This window comes from Anguilla anguilla, chromosome 12, assembly GCF_013347855.1.
Source record: "Anguilla anguilla isolate fAngAng1 chromosome 12, fAngAng1.pri, whole genome shotgun sequence".
Taxonomy (NCBI): Eukaryota; Metazoa; Chordata; class Actinopteri; order Anguilliformes; family Anguillidae; genus Anguilla; species Anguilla anguilla.
In genome coordinates, this window is record NC_049212.1 from 39,212,526 (window position 1) to 39,234,009 (window position 21,484).

At 46.8% G+C, this 21,484-nt stretch overlaps 1 protein-coding gene and 1 long non-coding RNA gene across 3 annotated transcripts; one reads left to right on the forward strand and one right to left on the reverse strand.

The window, feature by feature from the left end:
- Positions 1-20: 20 nt before the first annotated feature.
- On the forward strand, positions 21-8,775 carry LOC118208794. The gene is made up of 3 exons (XR_004761640.1): positions 21-179; positions 1,098-1,206; positions 8,653-8,775. It is a non-coding gene; the product is annotated as an uncharacterized LOC118208794 (long non-coding RNA).
- st14a (ST14 transmembrane serine protease matriptase a) lies at positions 2,104-21,349 on the reverse strand. 2 transcript variants are annotated; one of them, XM_035383677.1, is made up of 20 exons: positions 21,215-21,348; positions 20,823-21,064; positions 12,229-12,388; positions 11,596-11,726; positions 11,035-11,105; positions 10,647-10,816; positions 9,944-9,979; positions 9,252-9,486; positions 8,690-8,835; positions 8,408-8,505; positions 7,901-8,010; positions 7,438-7,568; positions 7,193-7,297; positions 6,639-6,746; positions 6,303-6,416; positions 5,663-5,785; positions 5,104-5,287; positions 4,584-4,855; positions 4,272-4,408; positions 2,104-3,364 (listed from the first exon to the last, which is right to left on the reverse strand). In XM_035383677.1, exons 2-20 carry the CDS (start codon positions 20,865-20,867, stop codon positions 3,200-3,202), a joined length of 2,541 nt encoding a protein of 846 aa, XP_035239568.1. In that variant the 5' UTR covers positions 20,868-21,064; positions 21,215-21,348; the 3' UTR covers positions 2,104-3,199. The 2 variants fall into 2 exon arrangements, with proteins under 2 accessions (XP_035239568.1, XP_035239567.1); XM_035383676.1 differs by having other exon boundaries at positions 20,823-21,349.
- Positions 21,350-21,484: the final 135 nt, after the last annotated feature.

Sequence of the window (21,484 nt, forward strand, 5' to 3'; positions counted from 1 at the left end):
GCACAATACTAAGGGGAGCCGGTCAATGAACAATATAAAATAAATCTCTGACGTCACCAAAAGCGCGGGCTTCCCGAGGACTGAGGTGAGCTCGTGACTCCAACCTGCCTCCTCAAAGAAGTCAAAGGAAGAACAGAAACGGACCACCTCAAGGCAAAATATGAAGCGTCGAGGAAAAAGTAGGCCCAACTAACGTGTAACTAATGAAAGCTTGTCTTTTGACGTCCTGTAAATGTGACAGTCGACCATGAAACGGATATAAAAGGCACAAATAGCGAAACATGCTCGCAGCACCTCGCTGTGCAGTCCAGTGGCGATTACTGTTTGTAGCGACCTGTCCAGCTTCTTGAACATTGCTAGCTAAATAGGTAGGCTAGATTGTGAGCTAGCATTTGAAGGCTCAGAAATGGGTGAATATTAAATGTCCATTACATAAAAAGACCACCAGCACGAAGCTACATGAAAGCTAACCAGATTGCTTGACAGCAAGCATGCTAATTCGACTCATAGCTAATGAGACAAATATGGAAATGATCTTGTGTGATATCATAGCTAGCAGACGCAGTAGCTAGAAATGTCGCGTTAGCTAGTAACTGCATTGCTGCATAACGCCATAGCTGGCTAGCTAACGTGCATGTTATAAAATAAATGAACAAAATCCAATTCAAATGAAGTAAGGTGCTTAACAGGACGTTCAGAGAAACAATGAAATCTTACTTAATGGTGGGCAAGGTGGGCAGCGTGGGCTTCTTTTGTCTGGTCTTTGTAACTATGGGTATTCTGTCGCCATCTTGTGGGGGATTTAACTAGGGATTCATTAAAATTTCACTGGGGTCTACCACGTTGACGCCAGTTATCTCAATAAACGGTTTATTAGATTAACTGATTCTGATATAGTAGGCCTGTACTGGGTGCACTAACATCATTGTTTTTGCACTGTCCGTGTCAAATAATTAAAATAAATAAGAACTAGATAAACAATTCTCAGCTTTATGGCCCAGCTAGTTTCTAATGTGTTCAGTGTTGAATGTCACTGAATCAGAATGTACTAGCCCATCAGCAATCTAACACATTCTTTTATGGATCTCTGCTTCCAGAACAAACTCCTGCAATTTGGTTGGACTTGAAGCAGTTCTGAAAAGTTCTCTATAAACACAAAGGTTGGCTTCAGTTCATTCTACAACCCGCCTGTGAACTCCAGTCGAGGTAGGTAGCCTTAGATGGGGACAAATCTGCAGTCACACTTTACATAAATCTAATAGCTACTGGTAGGTAGAGTTAATCCAAAACTCTGCCCATTAAAGGAAGATAAACTGGCACTCCTGAGAAAACAGACTCGGGTAGATCCGTTAATTCCATAGAATATTTCTGGCTCGGCTTTGTTGGGAAAAAATAGTTATCCATTGGTTTAGTTAACCTTAATTTTTCATGTTACAGTGCCCCCATGTGGCCAATTGGCAAGGTGCCTTTAATAAGCTTAGACATACATACATATAAAATTTCTTTAGGCTATATGTCAATGTGTCAGGGATGTTTTATAACGCAGAGCAGTATTGCTTTTTTACTGGCTTTTTGTGGAAAATTTTGTATGTTACTAATGAGGGAATTGGTGACTGCTTCACTTTGAAATGGTGAAGGGCTGGAGCCTTGATATGGCTGTCAGTGTGTGAATACCAAGGCACGTCATGTATTACAAACTGCCCAGGATCTTAAAGCATGTATGTAAAAATAATCACATCCACTGAAAGTTCACCGTTTTTCATGTAGAAGTTTTCTTCATGTTTAGAAGATAATCTGCACAATGCCGTAAAGCTAATTTATAGTTGATATTAGAATATTTGCATCGTCTTTTTGTGGACTTCATGGATACAAAATGGGTATAAATTTATTTGTCAAGAAAGAGATCTGTGGACATTAGTTTGATATCTCTAGGTCTAATATGGCAGGAATTATGGTCATTTAATATTGCTATTTCAATTCACTGGTATGGCTCCACCTTGTGGCCAGCCGGCTTAAAGATTTTGCCCCATGGCTGCCTGGCAACAAAGTTTTGTCAAAGCCAGACAGGTTTTCCCCAACAGAGAAAATGGCGCAAGACCAGTATCAGTCTCTCACACACCTTGGTGCTTGGTCTCCTGATTGAGTCATTAACAAGATGTGGGCGTTTAATGAAGTGTTAACAGTTTGAAATTCATTAATTTGTTACGGCTTTGGAATGAATTCCATACATACACACATCAGCATTTCATCAGGTTTTTCGAAAAAAAAAAAAACATTCACATATCTGGACAGAAAGAGAGACGCAGAAATGCCCCTGTTCCATTCACCTAGATATGGATTCCCTGGTGATAAATGGTACGGTGAACTTGACAGACATTCAAACACTCGACAGGGCAGAAAAGGAGGTGTAAGAATTTGATTCACAGTCAAGAAGCACTGGTCCTCAAAGCCGGAGTAACAAAAAATAAAAAATAAATTTCTCCTTTGTAAAAAGTTGCGCCGTCATTACAAAAATAAGTACATCGGTTTCCAGAGCGAGTGAACGACTGGCTTTGGACCAACGGTGATTGTTGCAGTCGTGCTGTTCCACACGCTACAGGCAAGAAGTAGAGGATACAATGTCCCTTCACCACCGTCACACAGAGCACTTTTTCCATGTTCAAACATGCGGAATCAACATCACTCGGCAGATAAACTATAAAGCAGTTATAAAACAGAACATTTAAAAGATAAAATAAAACATTTATTTACACATCTTAAATCTGTAACAACCCCACCATAAAACAAATTTTTAGAAAATACACACACGCACACATTTACATACATACATAATCACACACGCACGCACGGACACAAAAAAACAGACAATTGATTTCTTTCGGAATTCAAATTAAAAAAGGTTTGTGTTTGGACAACAGTCTGTAGTTTGGGTTGGGGGGGGGGGGGTCCACATGTTAACTGAATCGTGGCACAGTTTTGAGGGATGGGAGTGCAAACCGAAGTCCCATTGCTCTTGGTTCTGGGCCGTAGTGAGGCTCGGGGAGGGGGGGGGGGGTGTACACAATGCCACAGGGTAGGCAGTAAGATCTGAAGTGAATCATCTTGAATTGAACCAGGATCCAGAGTCTTTGCTTCCAACCAGAGCAGGTGTCCATCCATCTGTCTGTCCACCCCAATACCCCCCCCCCCTTTCCGGACACTAGACGCCCGTGTTCTCCTTAATCCAGGCGCGGAACTTGGTGACCCGTGTGTAGATCCCGGGCTTGTTCCTACGGGCACAGCCGTCGCCCCAGCTCACCACCCCCGCCAGGAACACGCGCCCGCTGTTCACGTCTTTAGCCGAAAGCGGGCCGCCGGAATCACCCTGCCGGGGGACGGAGAAAGAGGGAACAGTTTAAAAAAGAGAGGGAGAGAGAGAGAGAGGGTGTGGTTACAACGAGGAGTGGTTAGAGTAAGGAGTGATGGAGAAGGTGTGGTTAGAATAGGGAGTGATGGAGAAGGTGTGGTTAGAGTAAGGAGTGATGGAGAAGGAGTGGTTAGAATAGGGAGTGATGGAGAAGGTGTGGTTTGAATAGGGAGTGATAGAGAAGGTGTGGTTAGAATAGGGAGTGATAGAGAGGGTGTGGTTAGAATAGGGAGTGATAGAGAGGGTGTGGTTTGAATAGGGAGTGATAGAGAGAGTGTGGTTAGAATAGGGAGTGATAGAGAGGTTGTGGTTAGAATAGAGTGATAGAGAGGTTGTGGTTAGAATAGAGTGATAGAGAAGGTGTGGTTAGAATAGAGAGTGATGGAGATTGTGGTTTGAATAGGGAGTGATAGAGAGGGTGTGGTTAGAATAGGGAGTGATAGAGAGGTTGTGGTTAGAATAGAGTGATAGAGAAGGTGTGGTTAGAATAGAGAGTGATGGAGGTTGTGGTTGTAATAGGCAGTGATAGAGAGGGTGTGGTTTGAATAGGGAGTGATAGAGAGGGTGTGGTTAGAATAGAGTGATAGAGAAGGTGTGGTTAGAATAGAGAGTGATGGAGGTTGTGGTTGTAATAGGCAGTGATAGAGAGGGTGTGGTTTGAATAAGGAGTGAGAGAGGGTGTGGTTAGAAGAGTGCTAATAAGGGTGTGGTTAGAATAGAGTGATAGAGAGAAAGTGTGGTGAGAGTAGAACAGTGAGATTAAGAAGACAGAGAGAGCGATTTAGGTGTGTACGGTGAGAGCAAAGAGACAGACAGAGGTCTTGGTTAAGATTTGTGACCACAACAGGACGGAGACGGGGGCTACCTGGCACGCGTCCACCCCTCCGCTGAGAACACCAGCGCACAGCATGCGCGAGGTGATCTGCCCGGCCATCAGGGTGTTGCAAATGGTGTCGTTAATGATCCGCACCTCCGCCTTCTGCAGCACTGGCGCTCCGTAGCCTGAGTTAAAGAAACGCTCATCAGCACGCGCGCATGTCCAGAGTTTCTCACACACACACACACACACACACACACACACACGTACGTACGTCCGCTTGGCAAGTCAGTATAGTGTAGACCCCAGGTGGCGGACGCCTTCTCCGTCATTGTGTCTGGCAACGGGAAGTTAACTCACCGCCTTCCCGGGTGGCTCCCCACCCTGTGATCCAGACGTTCTTGCCGGCGGGGAAGTCGTGCGTGTCGCTGGGCAGGCAGACGGGTTTGATGCTCTGGCCGAGGGTAACGGGGCTGGCCAGCTCCATGAGGGCGATGTCGTTGTCGAAGGTGTAGGAGTTGTAGTACGGGTGGGGGATGACGCGCTTGATGTTCCTCTTCTCCGTCGTCTTTTCCATCTCTCCTTGCTTGTGCAGGCCCAGGTAGGCCTCCCACGTACCTGGCTGCGAGTACCTGCGTGCACAAGCCAGTCAGGAATCGTCCCACCGTCACACCCGGGCCCAGTGCGCAGTGTAACTTGTGTGCCGTGGCTTACTGGACATACAACTCGAAAGTTTTTCAGCTGGGACCCGGCTTCCCCACCCCCCATTTTGCTGTCACATGCCTTTTGGAGATGGATTCTCTTGGGGTTGGGGTTGGGGTTGGGGTTGGGGTTGGGGGGGGGGGGGCTGGTGGGGGCTGGTGGGGAGGGGCTTACTCACTTGATTTTGGCGTTGTCCTGCACGCAGTGGGCGGCCGTCACCAGCCAGCGGTCGTTGATGAGGGACGCGCCGCACACGTGCCCGGAGTTTTTGACGTGGAGACTGACCTGCCAGGGCCACTCGCCCACCTCGGCGTTCTGCCCGCCCACGATGCGCTGGGACCTGTACGGCTGCTTCCCGCAGTCTGCAACGGCACGTGCAGAGCCAATCAGATATCAGCAGCCGTTTCACAGGCTTAAGCCAATGGCTGATCATCGTGAAACTGGGCAAGTGTGTTGACCTACAGGACTTTGCTCTACCGCGTAAAATTTGGGTTTAGTTGGCCATTAGGGGGCGCTATAGCAGAAACGCAGGTTTTCAAAGAATGCATCTTTGGTTATGGTTAATGTGAAGGCATGTAGTCTACATCAATAGATCCTACTCCTTCAGATGAACAACTATGCTCCAAGACCCAAAATCAGCAACCTTTTTGCTTTTCTGCCATTTTGAACTTTTGATAAAAACCTAATTTTCGCGAACTAGTCCTAGGCGGTTATGCCAGATTGTGCGCGGTCCTTACCGCAGTCTGCCTCGTCGGATTCGTCCTCGCAGTCATTTTCCCCGTCGCACTCACAGTTCAGCTTGTTGACGCACTTTCCATTTTTGCAGCGGTAAGTGTACTCCGTGCAGGTCACCTGGGTAACTGCGCAGGAAACAGAAAAGCGTCACGCCCGTTTCTCTCACCTGTAGCCCTGTCCGCAGTATCCTCACCACAAAAAATACCTTCATTATTAAAAGAGCAAACAGTCACCAATGTGCTACTGTTTAAAAGCACGTCCTTTCCATATGTTCATAATTAAAGGCTTATAGATCAACATCTAATCAGTATCAGTAATTAAGATGACTGATTTCAGAGTGAATCAGTATCAGTAAGTAAGATGACTGATTTCAGAGTGAATCACTATCAGTAATTAAGATGACTGATTTCAGAGTGAATCCAGTATAACTACTAAGATAAAAAAACGAGTAGTGCAAAAAAAAAAAGGAGGATCTGGCACGTGAAGGGTCAATAGAGTGTTACAGGGATTTTTGTTTTTTTGGGTAGGCCAACTCGGGAGTTACTTCCGCTATGGGTTACCTCTGAGGGAGGTTACTGAACCTGAATTGCTTCGGTTGGTGGCAGCGCTTCAGTGTGAAGGGCGCAGAGGGAAGGTTCTTACTGTCCGGGCAGTCCAGCTCATCCGAGCCGTCCCCGCAGTCGTCACGCTTGTCGCACTTCTTCTTCTCGGAGACGCACTTTCCGTTCTTGCAGGTGATCTCTCCAGCGCCGCAACCTGTGGACAGCGACCGCCGCCCCCCCCCCCCAAAACACAGTCAGGTTTCGCTATAAATAACCTGCGCCTGAACCGCAACCTTCCCCGAGGCCCCGCGTGAAAAACGTGCGTCCTTTTCCACGCGACGTCCGTCCGCTGTCCGGACAAACGTGCAGTCTGCGACTGCGGCTGGGCCGGCGGTCGGGCCTGCGAACGGAACGGAGCCTTAAGTGCGAGTCTCACCGCAGCCCTGCTCGTCGGTGTTGTCCCCGCAGTCGTTGACGCCATCGCACTGCCAGAATCTGGGCTTGCACAGGGTGTTCTTACACCGGATCTGACTGTCCGTGCATTCTGTAGGACACGGACACACACACGGACACACACACACACACACAGTCAGTACAAGCATGAAGTTGTGTGGACAGGAAGTTGAAAGGAGAAAAAGCTACAGTAAAGATACGCTGCATTAAAAAAAAAAAAATTCTCATTCCCATATAGTGTGAGCTTCTTCACTTAGTGTCCACTCCTTCACTCCCACATGTGCTCTGCCATTTAGAGTTAGGGCTGTCAAACGATAGTTTGTGTATACTATATAGGGGTGATTAGACAGTGAAGGGGAGGACACTAAGTGCAGAAGTGTACTCTGAGGGAGAGGGCACTAAGTGCAGAAGTGTACTCTGAGTGAGGGAGAGGGCACTAAGTGCAGAAGTGTACTCTGAGTGAGGGAGAGGGCACTAAGTGCAGAAGTGTACTCTGAGTGAGGGAGAGGGCACTGTGGAGCTGGGGGCTGCACTCACTGCAGTTTCTCTCGTCGCTGTTGTCGCCGCAGTCGTTCCAGCCGTCACACTCCAGGTCCTCTTTGATACAGCGGGTGTTGTCGCACTGGAACTTCCCCGGGCAGGCTGCAGAGGGCGCCAGAGGAGAGCAAAAATACTGGTGTGAATGCGAGGTGACACTCGTTTAGCTATGGAAAAGGTTTTTTTTTTTTTTTTCCCTTTCGGCAGCTAAGGTGAAGTCGGATGAGAAGCGTCTCTGGACTTACGGTCAGAGGGGTCGACAGCCTCGTACTTGGCAAAGAAGCCATGGTCCACGTAGGAAGAGTCAGAAGAAAGCGTGACCTTCATCTCGTTCTTCTTACTGGTGACTGTGATGGCCTTCTGTTCTCCACAGAACCTGACAAACACGGGAACAGCCTCTACACTTTAAAACCAAACACTTTTTATGCATACACACAGCACTAAACACATGATTATCATGCAGTCCAATTTGCAATGAGAAGTACACTGGTCAACATTGTAACATCGGCTAACACAGTGAACCAACATGTGTGTGTGTGTATCTGTTTGTGCGTTTGTATGTTTGTGAGTGTATATATGTGTGTGAGTGTGCATTTATGCGCGCGTGTATATATTTACGTGCGTGTTTATACATGTGCATGTTTGCGTGTGTGTGCGTGTATATATGTGCGTGTGTGTGCAACTACATGACCCTGGCAGCAGACTCACTTCTTCCCGTCGACATCCACGTAGTCCTTGGTGCAGCTACCGGTGCCCTGGCCGGGTTCTGCCATCAGAAGCTCCCGGAGCGACAGCCTCACCTGTTTGTTCGCAGCGACCTGAGAGAGATGCCAGCGGCCACAGTTAGCCAATCAGAAAGCCGGGCTTTCGCACATGCTCAGCACCTCCCCCCTTGCAGCTTGCAGAGACAAATGGCAAAGAAAAGCTAATAATGATGGCTGTCGGCAACAGCTCCCATTAGAACTAATACACACTTCACACAAAAAGCCACTTTCATCTTTCAACCTCAAAAGTGGCACACAGTTCTGGGGAGGGGGGGGGGCAAGAACAGAGTAAAGAATAAACACATAACTGCCAGAGCCAAGAAACCACGATGCACAAAACAGGTTCTCTACGGTAACGTTTTATTTTTTTTCCCCCCAAGGAGCACATGTACCCCCAAGTTGAACAATTTTTGGAGCACATTTAATGCATCCCGGTTGCATGCTTGCTTACCTTAATGTTCCACACGCAGGTGACCCCGGGAGGATAGTAGGCGGGGTAGTTGGGAGACGTGAAGTTGCCTCTCGGTCCTGCCAGTTGGCCACCGCACTCTGTGGGGCAGGGGCGAGGGGAGGGTGCAGAAAATGGGAAAGTTCACTCTAAGCGTTCTGCACGTGTATTCTGTGCTCCGATTAGGCACAGATGGCTCTGATTTATTTAATGGGTTTTTTGTAATTTCTTTTTTTTTGTTTTTAAAGCAGGTTCTGTGATTGGCCTGCTGCAGACTCCGCCTACCTTGGTTTCGGGTGGCGGGCATCTGAGAGAAGTGAGCCAGGAAGCCGGGGAATTCGTTGCTGTCGTCAGTGACCAGAGTGATCAGCATCACGTTGCTCGAGGAGGTGAATACCAGGGGCTCATTGGGAGCGTAGTGCCCGCATTCCCTAAAGCACACACACACACAAACGCGCACACAAACACACACACACACACACAAACGTGCACACAAACACGCACACGCACACATACGCGCACACACGTGCGCACACAAACACACACACATACGCGCACACAAACGCGCACACAAACACACACGCATACATACGCGCACACAAACACACACACAAACATGCACACACACAAGGAAAGAGCTCATCAGTGGTGTCTAATCCAACTTGAAAAAGTTAAGAGTTTAGAGTTATTTAGGCGCATTGACCTTGTCAAATAATCTCATCAGTTACATTACAATAGATTTTTGAGTTTTCAGTTTCAGTTCTCCTAGTGTAGGCTAAGGTAGAGCGTGGCGTGGAGTAAAACCCTTTCCCCGGACGGGACGTCCCGTGACGGAGGCGGTACTCACTCCGCCATGAGCCGGCTCTCGATGGGGATCAGCGAGTCGTACACCTTGACGAAGTCCTTTGTGCAGTCCTCCTCCAGGTTGAAGGTGTCGAACTCCAGCCTGACCACGTTGCCCTGGTCGGCCCGAATCAGCCACTGCCCGAAGGTGTCTGGGTTGTAGGGGTAGTCTGGGAACCCGGGAGACTCCAGGGTCCCAACCTGCCCCCCCTTGACATGGTAGTTATACATGTAAAAGGCTACAGCAGAGAGAGAGAGAGAGATGGGGGAGAGAGAGAGAGATAAGGGGGGAGGGGAAGAGAGAGAAGGTGGGAAGGAGGGAGAGAGAGAAGGGGAGATGGGAGAGAGAGAGATAAGGGAGAGAAGGGGGAAGGGGAGGAAAGAGAAGGGGGGAAGAAGGGGAGAGGAGAGAGAGAAGGGGGGATGGGGAAAGAGGACAGAATATAAACACAGTTACATTAGAGAGATAACTGCAGATTGTTGAAATTTGTAATGTTATTATTTTGTAGCGTTATTGCTGTTATTTGTAATTTTCTATGGAAACACTGTATACCGTTATGGCAGTAAAGAACCTTTAAATTAAAGTAGAACAATACGGACAGACAGACTTTTATTCACTGTAAAGCGCCCAGACCGGAGACTTGGTGAACGTAGACACAGGCGGAGGATGAACTCTTCCCTGCCTAAGACACTCACCTTTGAAACTGGACAGGAACATTCGCTGATCGAGGGCTGCAACACAGAACACACACACACACACACACACACACTCAGCTTCAGCAATGACACGAAAGAGCCTGAAAACCGTGCTGCAATTTTACTTTAACCTTGAGTCAGTTAGCAATGTTCTCTCGCAGAGGGACGTACTAATACTTGAAAACTAAATCAGGATTACGTACTCTACTGAAAACACGTCAAGATTTTCCAAAATGATGTGCCCAGTTATGCTTCTACAGTTGAATCCATTCTAAACATTTGAGTCATTTGCAGTTTTTCTTCTCCATGTCAGGGGCAGTGGAGCACAATTTTAACGAGACAACAGTTCTGGCCAATGGAGGGGGTGACTGCCATTTCAGTTCAGTAGGAAAACTCGTAAAAAAAATAAATAAATAAATAAAATAAAATCCTCATATGACCTGGGTTCCTTCCAAAAGGAAGTGAATATGGACACATGAAGGATGAATAGAATAAAACCTTATTATGTCTTATGTAGATATCAAGATGGGTTTTTTTTTTCCCCCCAGTGAATTTCAGTGCATTTCCTGAATTGCCCAAATTGGAGTCTAACCGCTCCAGACTCCGCTTAAGAGTTCAGCGGCCAGTACGCCGCCCCAATTTCTAGCAGCCCAGGGGCGACGCTGCGCCCAAACGCTGTTCTGGTGGCAGGGGCGCGCTGTACCTCTGGCCTCCACGTGGTCCAGGTGTAGCTGGTCCTTCCCTGACGATCGCATGCGGCCCTGCTGCTGGTCCACGAACTTATCCAGGGACAGGATGGCGGTGTCCACAGCGGACACCTGCGCCGATGGCACGTTGAATTCCGACAGGTAGTAGGCGATCACACTGCCTTCACTTTACGGGGGGGAAGAGACAGCATTGGCACACACATCAGCCTCTTTTCAACGTTCCCAACACCCCAAAAACATGCAAGATGAGCATGCTTCCAACTAGCCAGCTTTACGTATCATATGTGCTTAAATTTGGATAATTAAAACAAATATAAAACAATACAGAAAAAAACAATAAACATATTAACAGTCGATTCATTGATCTAACAAACACAAACATACCTGAAAGCTTGCACTTTGGAAGTAACGTAATATTTGGAGAGCTGCGGTATTTTGGAGTAGACGGTTTTCAGCTGAAAAGAAAATGCGAAATGCTAATGAAAGCCTGAAGTCGCCAAAAATTCAAGCCAAGGGCCACAAGGAGAAACTGCAGGTGACAAAAAATAAGAACCAGACTCAATAGGCAAGCGAATCCTGTTCTGGCCCGTGCAGGATGTGCCACAAAACATGCAGTACACATACACAAAATTAAATTATTAATGTTCCAGTTTCATCAAAACAAAAGGCTGCACAGGTGTTGTGTCCAGACCTGGGGGGGGGGGGGGGGGGGGGGGAATTATGTATTTGAAACATTTTAACGCTTTAAAGGCCGGTGAAATTTGATACTCCTGGAAATAGCGGATAATACTGTAGCAAAAAAATGTCACTTCCGAAACTGTAGAGTCATGTTAAAATCGGTGCTTTTGTTTCTCCAAATGATCAGTAATCTGCAGGAATATTTACAGCGTTTCTCCCCTCTGGGTTTCAGAGAAGTTGAAGCGAGCCTGATTACGTGTTTCTTACCTGGCGAACCGTCTCCTTGGCTAGCGCTTTGAACTCTGTGCTGTTGGGATTCTCGTAGGCATTGTTGAACGCCTGGTTGGTGATTCTCATAGAGCCACCGTACATCTTCTTTATCTTCATCTCCTTACGAACTGAACAACCAGCAGGGAAGGAGGGGGATGGAGGACAGCATTTAAACTGTGTGCACGCACGTGTGTGTGTGTTTGTGTGTGTGTGTGTGTGTGTTTATGTATGTGTGTGCACGCGTGTGTGTGTTTATGTGTGTGTGTGTGCGCGTGTGCGCGCACGTGTGTGTGTTTATGTATGTGTGTGCACGCGTGTGTGTGTTTATGTGTGTGTGTGTGCGCGCACGTGTGTGTTTATGTTTGCGTATGTGTGTGCGCGTGTGTGTATTTATGTGTGCGTATGTGTGTATTTATGTGAGCGTGCGTGTACGTGTGTGTATTTGCGTGCGTGTTTATGTGTATTTATGTGCACGTGTGTTTATGTGTGTATTTATGTGCGCGTGTGTGTGTGTGTGTGCGTGCGTGCGTATGTGTGTATTTATGTGAGCATGTGTGTGTGTTTATGTGAGCATGTGTGGGCACGTGTGTGCGCCTGTGTGTGCGCACACATGCGTATTTGCATACTCACAGTGGAAATGCCACACCAGCAGCCCGGTCATGAGCGCAACGATCGCAGCGAAGATCACCAGGCCGATGATCGCCCCCACCTTCCCCGGCCCCTTCTTCTTCTCCATCTTCCTGGAGTCGGACGCTGGGAGGAACTGGACGGAGGAGTCCCAGTCCCTACCCTGCCAAAAACAGGAGCGAGCACAGGCACACATAAAACACTGTTTAATTCCTCAGCCAAATCCCACCGTGGTGAGAAAGACCTCTACGTATTCATAGAGAATCTCACAAGATCAGTCTAATTCCTGAGCCACATCCCACTGCAGTGAGAAAGACCTCTCTACATATTCATAAAGCATCTCACAAAAACACAGGTTCACTCTTGACACAACTTCCACTCCAGTGAGAAAGACCTCTCTACGTATTCATAAAGAATCTCACATAAAACACAGGTTCACTCCTGAGCCACATCCCACTGCAAAAAGAAAGACCAGTCTTTGTATTCATAAAGAATCTCACAAAAACACGGGTTCCCTCCTGAGACAAATGCCACTGCAGTGAGTAAGACCTGTCTCCGTATTAATAAAGGATCTCACAAAACACACAGGTTAATTCCTGAGCTGCATCCCACGGCAGTGAGTAAGACCTGACCCCGTATTCATAAAGAATCTCAGAGTAGGAGTGCTGATCCCAGATCAGCTTTGACAGTGGATGAGGGCAGAATACTTGCAGCGGAGCCCTGACCCTAGGTCACCACTCATCCTTTTGTGGTATATTTGAATGATCGTGATTAGCCACTTCATTGTTGTTCATTGGATTCGTGGACCTCTGCTCATATTTTCTGTTTTATTGCGCAGCATTCAAGCTAATTGCCAATTTTTCAGCTGGCAATTTTTAATGCATCAAAAATACTCAAACTTGTATTTACCTCGTATTAGTTATCATGTTACAAAGGTATGTAAAATAGTTATGTTTCATCATTTGAACTCATACTTTGCCGTGTGTTCAAGATGAGTGTCCATTCAGGCATGGTGGGCTCTACCTGAATTAGCACACAAGCTACAAAAATCCAGTCACTGAAAGCACCCGGCCAGTATCACTTGAGAAAGGAGAACCGTTTTCTTCCTCTGACGTTGGCCTGGAGGACCACGGACAGGACCGTCAGAATGGCTTCATTCTTTGCTTTGGCACAGAAGCAGGAAGGAAGGAGGGGAACGGGTCATTAGGGAAAGACCGGGTCCACAGAGCCATGGAATGGCTTCCCCAAAACTGAGCGAGGTTTCATATTCGTGCCCCCAAAACTGAGCGAGGTTTCATATCCGAGCACCGAGCCCAAAATGTTAAACCTCAGTCGCCAGGACTGCCCTCTCAAAATCTGACTTTTGGTGACCGCCAACGTGTCAAGTCTTTCCCTCGTCGTCCGGAGACGAGAGTTCTGCTTGGTGAATTGACTGCCCATCTGTTAAAGGCAACCATTCCATCGCATGTGGCGGCAGTGTAGTATAATGGGTAAGGAGCTGGTCTTGTAACCTAAAGGTAACAGGTTCAATTACCAAGCAAGACACTGCCATTGTACCCCTGAGCAAAGTACTTTACCTGCATTGCTTCAGTATATATCCAGCTGTGTAAATGGATGCAGTGTAAATGCTATGTGAATGCTCTGGATAAGAACACCTGCTAATTGCCTGTAATGTAATGCATTTCTGTTTAAAACTGAAGAGACATAAGTGTCTTAAAAGTATCGCCTCGAGAAAGCTCGCTGCATCATTCAAGGTCATGATGTACGTAGTGAGGCCTTGAGGCCCAGTGGAAAACCACAGACTACATCCCAATGGGACACAGGAGCAGTGAACGTAAACGCTCTGCAGATCCGCTGTGTACAGCTACTGGCCTTGTACTGTGCCCTCCCGAGATTTCCGGGGACCAACGCAATGCCAGCCACTCCAGACGCCATGCTGGGTTTGCCCCAGTGTGTGAATCCGCGTGGTGGGGATCACAGAAGGAGCCAGCCAGTTTAGCGTGTCGTTTCTTGGCAATTCAAAGAGGATCTTCGGTTCAGGCTAACGGGCTAAACGCGGTTTTCAATAAGCTGATGAATTTGGGACTCCGACTCCCATCAGTCCTGGTTTTTTAATGTACCTTTGTATGATAGATTGCCCTTCAATGAGCCAACCGCTGGCTCCCTTACTCAGGGAGACTTACAGCACTCACCCGTGTGCGCAGCTGGATATCTTATAGAGGCAATTGAGGTGAAGTGCCTTGTTCAAGTGCCCAATGGCAGTGTTACACTTGGGATGTGAACCTTGAACCTACAACCTGTGAGATATGAGATATAAACCCAGTGCCATGGCTGCTACTGCTTCCAGGCACAGTGTAGAGGAAAAACTCAGGTCTGTCTGTAAACACAGAGCAATCTGCAGGCATAGTGCAGTACATGCTGCTAATTTACCCAGCCACCAGTGAGAGGGATCTTGTTTTGTAATGACACGCCTAATCTGAAGAGTGAACTAGTGACTCACTTACACAGAAACGGAAACACAAAGTTTACAGGATGTCACAACAAATTGTTAGCCAATGGCTATCCAGTGCTTTTTGATGCTCACTAATAGCAGCTTTTCCTTCTGAAAAATTTCCAACAGTTCCCTCAAGACGCCTCTCAGAGTAAGCACTGAACTTTAAGACTACAAATATGTGATTAGAATGTTCTTAACTGAACATTCTAACTGTGATGTAACAATCACTACTGAAAACAGAAAGCAGTGGAATTCTAGAACACTGACCTAGATTAAAAAAATTTTTTTTAAACCATTCTAAAAAAACTACTATTCAAAGAGTTGTTGTTGTTCCCTATTACTCAGCAGAACCGCCGTAGGGCAGTTTGTCGGGGCGGGGAACGCTATTGTGAAATGGTCAACGCAATCTTTCGAGTTTAATTTTCCAGGTTTATCTAGCAGTTAAGTCATAAGTGACATGGCTGTGGACCAAACAATAAGGGGCGGTGACTGGAATGAACACCACGGTCTCTGAGGGCCCTCGTGTTCCTGCAGAAGTTGCTGTGGGCTTTCAGGAGATGGTGATATCTAAGCAAAAAAAAAACAGAGACGTTGAGAGCCCCCCCCAATCTGACCTGGAATGGCCCCCGCTTCCAAAACTTTCTTTTGCGTGTCCAGACCTGTATTAGGCCCATACTGGGGCCTCAGACTCTCACTAGGACCGGAGGACACGAGCGGTCTTAGAGCTGTTAGCCTGCCCTAGAGTCCACGTGACTCTGTCACTGATTGACTGGGGACGATGGCGGTGGTCAGCTGGCAGTGCATGACCGCGTTTTTGCCCCGCAGAGGGTGAAAAAGCCTCAGGTGCCGGCCTTCCCACAGTTCCATTCAAAACAGTTCCTGTCTTTGTTCTTAGAGGAGTCGGATTTGATCGTAAATAGGACTCGGGGTACGGCAACGAATGAGCGTGTATCTTGCACTCGACAAGCCAGTTTGTCAACGCACGGAAAAACAGCCTGCCGTAACCCTGCAGCAACGGCACTGCGAACTGTTACTTATTACGGACGTCATAGCTATCCGTCCGCGCTCCGCCGTGCTCAAGAAATGTACGCTAACAGCTGGAGGCTTTTATGGAATTAGTCTGTGTAGCCTAGTCTGCGGCTAACGCAGGAAGATCAGGTGGACGGCCATTACGGTGCAGTTGCGCCTGGCTTCACTGCAGTCGAGAGGTCTTCTTCCTCATTAATTCATGGGTTGCAATTCGGTTTCTACGGTGATGAACATAATGGACATAACTGAAGATAGATTTGCTGAGATATTAGATATCCCTCTTAAATCATCCTCGCTTGCTCAAACTTAAAAATCAAAGTACGAGAGGAAGCTTTATGTACTGTAAACACACATATGCGTTATTTACTTACTTATTTATTTATTTAGCAATGCTTATAATTTCACCTCCCAGTGCAGCCATTGTTCATTTTTCGGCAATACAGTTATATAAGTTTTCACGGAATAAAAAAAAGTACAACAAACTCCAGACCAATCGCTCCAGACCTCCTCTTCAGTTAACACGTGGCCTGAAGGGTATCGGGAAACGATTTTATAGCGCTGTCCCTGGTTTTTAAGTATATCAAACTTTGACAGGAGTCATTCCCAGCTACGCCGCGCAGTCCATTACAGGCATTTAGCAGACGTTCTTATCCAGAGCGACTTACATTGTATTCAGTTATACAGCTGGATGTATACTGGAGCAATGCAGGTTAAGTGCCTTGCTCAGGGGCGCAACGGCAGTGTCCTACCGGGGGAATCGAACCTGCGACCTTTAGGTTACAAGACCAGCTCCTTAGCCATTATACTACGCTGCCTGCCCGTGGCAGCGCAGAGGAAAGCTCCGCTGTGATCCGCGGCACCGAAGCCTGGCGACCTGCCCTCAGACGTGTCTGAGCACGTCTCGAGGAATCCGCCCGTCCCGCGTTGTGACGCGTAGGGCCTTCCGGCAAGTTCTGTCCCCGCCTTCTGCGCACAGAGGGACTCTCTGGGTCCCTGTCGCCGTTCCCATCTCGGCGGGGCCCAACCGGACGACTGCCAGGCGTTTCCCCAAGTGTGCCACATTGCTTAGTCACGGCTTCGTGATCTGAGCCCAGGCTGAAGTAGTCTTCACCCCACGTGCTCTCTCCGTCTCTTCCATCTCTATCTCTATCCATCTCACCCCAGCTCTATCGAGAGCATCTGGAAAAGGAATTTACAGTTTGTGAAATCGTTTTTTTTTTTTCCCCCTTTCAACCGGAGGTCTAGCCAGCATTGTGTGATGTTATGCTACAGCGCCGGGCCTGAGCCTGCTTGTGTCACTGTCTCTAGATGGGGGTCCCGCCTACAAAAAAAAAACGATCGTGCTTTTATGTATCACAGAGGAGGCTTAGTCAAAAGGCTTTACAGGGCTTATTCAGTAAGGCTTCGTACACCAAACCCATCAGTTTCCTTGGGTTTTCCTTGCTCTCTCTTTCCTTGGGTTTTCCTTGCTCTCTCTGGTCAGCAGTGGGCAAAGAAGATGGCGCACACCTTCTCCCTGTAGATGTCATCATAGTCTACATCACTGGCTAGGGGGCCTAGCCCTGGGGTGTGGGGTTGGGGGGAGTCAGGGATTGGGTGGAGCATTAAAAAAATTTTATTACTGCCAACGCAGTGGGCTTCACTGAAAAGGTTTGGGAACCACTGGTGTAATGTTAGCTTCCATTCTCAAAGGCTCAATTTTGTTTGCCTAAGCATTCTGCTTATGCAAACGAATGGCATTCCACTGAAAAACCTGTCCAGGAACTGACACCTGAAACCATGGGGCTAGAGCCTATCAACTCAAAGTTCACGTCTGGCCCACTGACAAATTAAAAGAAAGGATACATTAAAAAAAAGACCTGACCTCAGGTTAAAAAAAATAAAATAAAATAAAAAGGGGAAAAACGAAAGAGGAACAGGTGCATAAAGAAGAGAAGGGTGAAGAAGCATTAGCCACACTAATGCCGGGCTAGCTTGCGAGTGCCAGTGCTTCTTGCTCTTGCACAGTAACCTCTGGGTTTTGGCGGCATCACATCAAACCGTCTCCATGCCTAAAGCCTGCACTTTCGGCCTTTCCTAATCTCCTTCATCCTCATTCGGCCAGCCTTTGGCAAAAGAGGTGTGGTCATGGTCAAGAGCAAGAGTTAAGAAAAGTTAGCTTGCTACTAGAAAATACAAATGCTAGCGGCCGCCATTCAACGGGAGTATGGTGCCAGCAGTGAGGAGGCCCTGTGTGGGAGAGACTCATTAGTGACGTTAGCGCATCTTCGATGTGACCCTATGGTGGGGCCCTACGGTGGGGCCCTATGGTGGGGCCCTACGGTGGGGCCCTACGGTGGGCCAGCGGCTAGTCTCGCGGATTTAGGCGCCAAGTCGCTCAGGCTTTCTGGCCCGACCTAGACGGCCTACTTGCTTGCTTGAGGATTCGGGGCTCCACAGCCGGCCGTAGTCCACCCCGCGCCTGGAAGCGGCACCGGTTTGGGCCTATCGGAGACGCGCGGCAGCGATGCGAACGTCCACAGCTTCCGTTTACAGGAGGTGCACAGAGAGCCAAGCTGAACTTTTGGTACATACTTCTGTGCCTCTTTAACAAACCTTTTGGTCTCTCTCTCTCTTTTCCCCTTTCCCCTTAGGACTCCAGTGACTCCAGCATAAAGTGGTATGCCAGCCGTGTGAATTCTGTACCCATCAACAGTCTGAGAGGTGCAAGGTTGCGTGCTGCAGACCAAGAGAGGGACGTTCCAGGATGCAATTTTGGACGTTCAGTATGTGAAGTAAGTACCTGACAGACATCATAAAAGCCTCAGCTTCTCACACCCCTAATATTCATAGTTCACCAAGGTTAGTATGACCAACTTTGTGGGCTCTGAAAGAGAACTCTTATGTACCAACCAAACAGACAAGATATGATTAATCCCAGCTACAAGTAAAAGATTGTGGCATTTTTCCAATAAAGATCTGAATGTGTTTCTGATTGTTTAGATTTGAAATGAAGCTGCCTAAATCAACTCTTCAGTCTGACTGTTTGTACCCATCTGCCGCTGAACTCATTCATTCGACTTTACAGCTGCTTTGCGGCTGAGTAAAACTTTCCGCTCTAAAAGAAACACGTCCTTCTACACCACTTGCGCTCATTTCAGCTGCTCCTTGAAATTCCAGAACAGTCGGAAGACTGCACAATAAATAAAATAAAAAAACGAGTTCCAGGTGTCTATGGATTTCGTAATGCACACTCAACAGGGAGAGAAAGCCCTGTTAACAATGCACAGGACTCTCTTAATAAAACGATTACACCGCAGGAAGTGGTTTGGGTTGCAAGCAGCCTTAGATACAGATACAGATACAGATACAAACACCAGGAAAACAGTTGTAAAAAAAAAAAAAAATGCGGGCAGGACCACAAGAGATACAATTCGAAGACATTCATATTAACTTTCCACATCTTTTAATACCATCTCTGGGGCCACGACAGCAGAACCACCAGAATAGATTGCCATTTCAAAAACATGTAGAGAACTGTAAATATCGCAGATCCCACAGACTTCTTGTGATGAAAACACGGGACTGTAAATGTCGGTTATACATCATATAAGTTCAGTGCCGGCCTATTGATGTAATCTCCGAATCGCTGCAGTGCACACACACACTCGAAGCTCGCGGTCGGTACACAGCGACCGCGGCGGCGGCGTCTCATTGGCCTTCGCGTGATATTCCATTTTCCCACCTGAGATCTGGCCCAGGTGAATGGATCTGTCGCTCACAGGCACAGCCGACTCCTGCGCCCAACTCTGAGGGTTGCCCTGGTGATGTCACTGACTTTTACGGTCTAGAAATCCCTTCTTCCGACTAACAGCCGACGCATTAATCTAACAGGCTGCGATGTGAATTGCTTTAAACAGATTGGTAGGCACAAGTGTCTAAATGAGACCTAATGCAATAAACCAAGTGAGATGTGTGCCTATAAATTAGCAATACTCATGATACAACTATATAACTGCATAGAGTCCATGCTTAGTCTTCAAAGACCCATGTCATTCTGGAAGGTTCGATTCAGATGTTTTTTTTTTTTTTTTTTTCCATAATGCCTTTAACACATAAGTTGTCGCATACAGCTAGGCCTGTTGTTTCAGCAGAATGGCTGGTAAGAATGTGGGTGTCTCTTCCGTCTCTGTGTTTTCCACAGCCTCTGATCTGGTGTGTGACACTATAGGCGAGGTTCTGTGTACAGAAACTGCCCGGTCGTGGCCTAAGCGTGTATAGTTCAGGGGAAGAGATATTATCATATTTTGGAGGTGGACCTTTGTCATCACAGTAACAGAAGATGTATTATTAATAATTAAATTAATAATGCAATTGTGTAATAAATAAATATTCAATATTACACCCAAAGTATTGAGTGTGTTGCTCACACATCAGGCGTATTTGTGATATTCCTGAACACACCAGCTGGTAAGCAGAGGATCATCTGTTTCTGGAAACTCAGTGCAGTTGGTACACTCACAGATTGCTCCTTATGTTGTATAAAAAGTATTAAAATCGTTTAATGTTTTATTCTAGTGAGGACGTCAATGAATACGTAAGCGAACTGTGAATCTGTAGTGTTCTGTAGGCCAAAGGTTACCCAAATGGCGGGTATTTTTTTTGCACAAAAACTGAAACTATGCCTCCAAGAATGTTAGTAGACAGCTCGTACAATAAAGTCAAACGACGGGAAGTGAACCATTTTCAACCATGATTTTTCGATGTACTGTCGTCGTGTTGGGAGACAGCCTAATTTAACTATACATGTATGGGAAGTGGCCTACATGAAAGAGAAAACCATCACCGGCAAATAAACAAACGAGTCTAGAAACAAATAAATGATTTAAAACAAATAAATTATTGAAAATAGACTGGCCAATAGCGCGTGTTATATAGACATGTTTTAGGTCTGGATTAGTCAGAACTCAATCTGTCAAATGACAGTCAAAAAACCTTTCTGACAAAAATCGCGAAATAAGGTCACGATGGATTTGAAGTAAGATTCGGAAGAAGAGCGAACACACACACACGTTTGAAAAGGTGTAAAACATACCTGAGGTTTTGGGGTGTATCGCATGCCGGAATCCAATGGATCCATGTCTGTTCGAGATCTGTTAGTTCCCGGGAGGAGGAAACCTGGGCCGGAGTGTACTTTTGTCCTTTTCCGTTTCTTACTTTCTGGCTGCTCCTGGTAAATTCCGGCGAAAGGCCTTTGTTTCCTAAATAACTGCGGCTGTTTGTTGTCGACTGCAGGTGATTTGCAGGTACACCCGCACACACACGGAAAATACAAACCTTGGAAAAAAAACTTTTTAAAATGGAATACGCTTATGGAAGTAATGAATGCATTTTCTCATGAAATAAATACAGGTAACTTAATCTGAAACCGACGCTCCTTTTAAAAAGATACAAATGCTGTCCACGGGGGAGAAAAAAATAGGTTACCTGGCGAGGGCGTTTATCTGTGTGACTGGAGAGAGCGAAGTCTTCCGGGTAGATTCAAGTTTCTGCGGGTGTGTACCTGGCTGTTCTGAGCAATAGGCAGCTAACCCGAAACTTCCTGTTTTGCCCAGGTGATGATACTCGAGAGAAACAACTCGAGAAACACTTCTAAAAATGTTATATGCATGTTTTTAATACATTTTAGGAAATTAACTATTTTTACATAGCATACTTTTGTACTTTTATTTTTATTTCACTTGCATTTCATTTATT

Coding starts and splice junctions, on each gene's coding strand:
- st14a (XM_035383676.1), bottom strand. CDS start 20,867: ATGGATCCATTGGATTCCGGCATGCGATACACCCCAAAACCTCAG. Junction 8,836..9,251: donor GAGAGCCGGCTCATGGCGGA/GTGAGTACCGCC, acceptor TGTGTGCTTTAG/GGAATGCGGGCACTACGCTC. Junction 7,569..7,900: donor GTGGATGTCGACGGGAAGAA/GTGAGTCTGCTG, acceptor CGTGTTTGTCAG/GTTCTGTGGAGAACAGAAGG.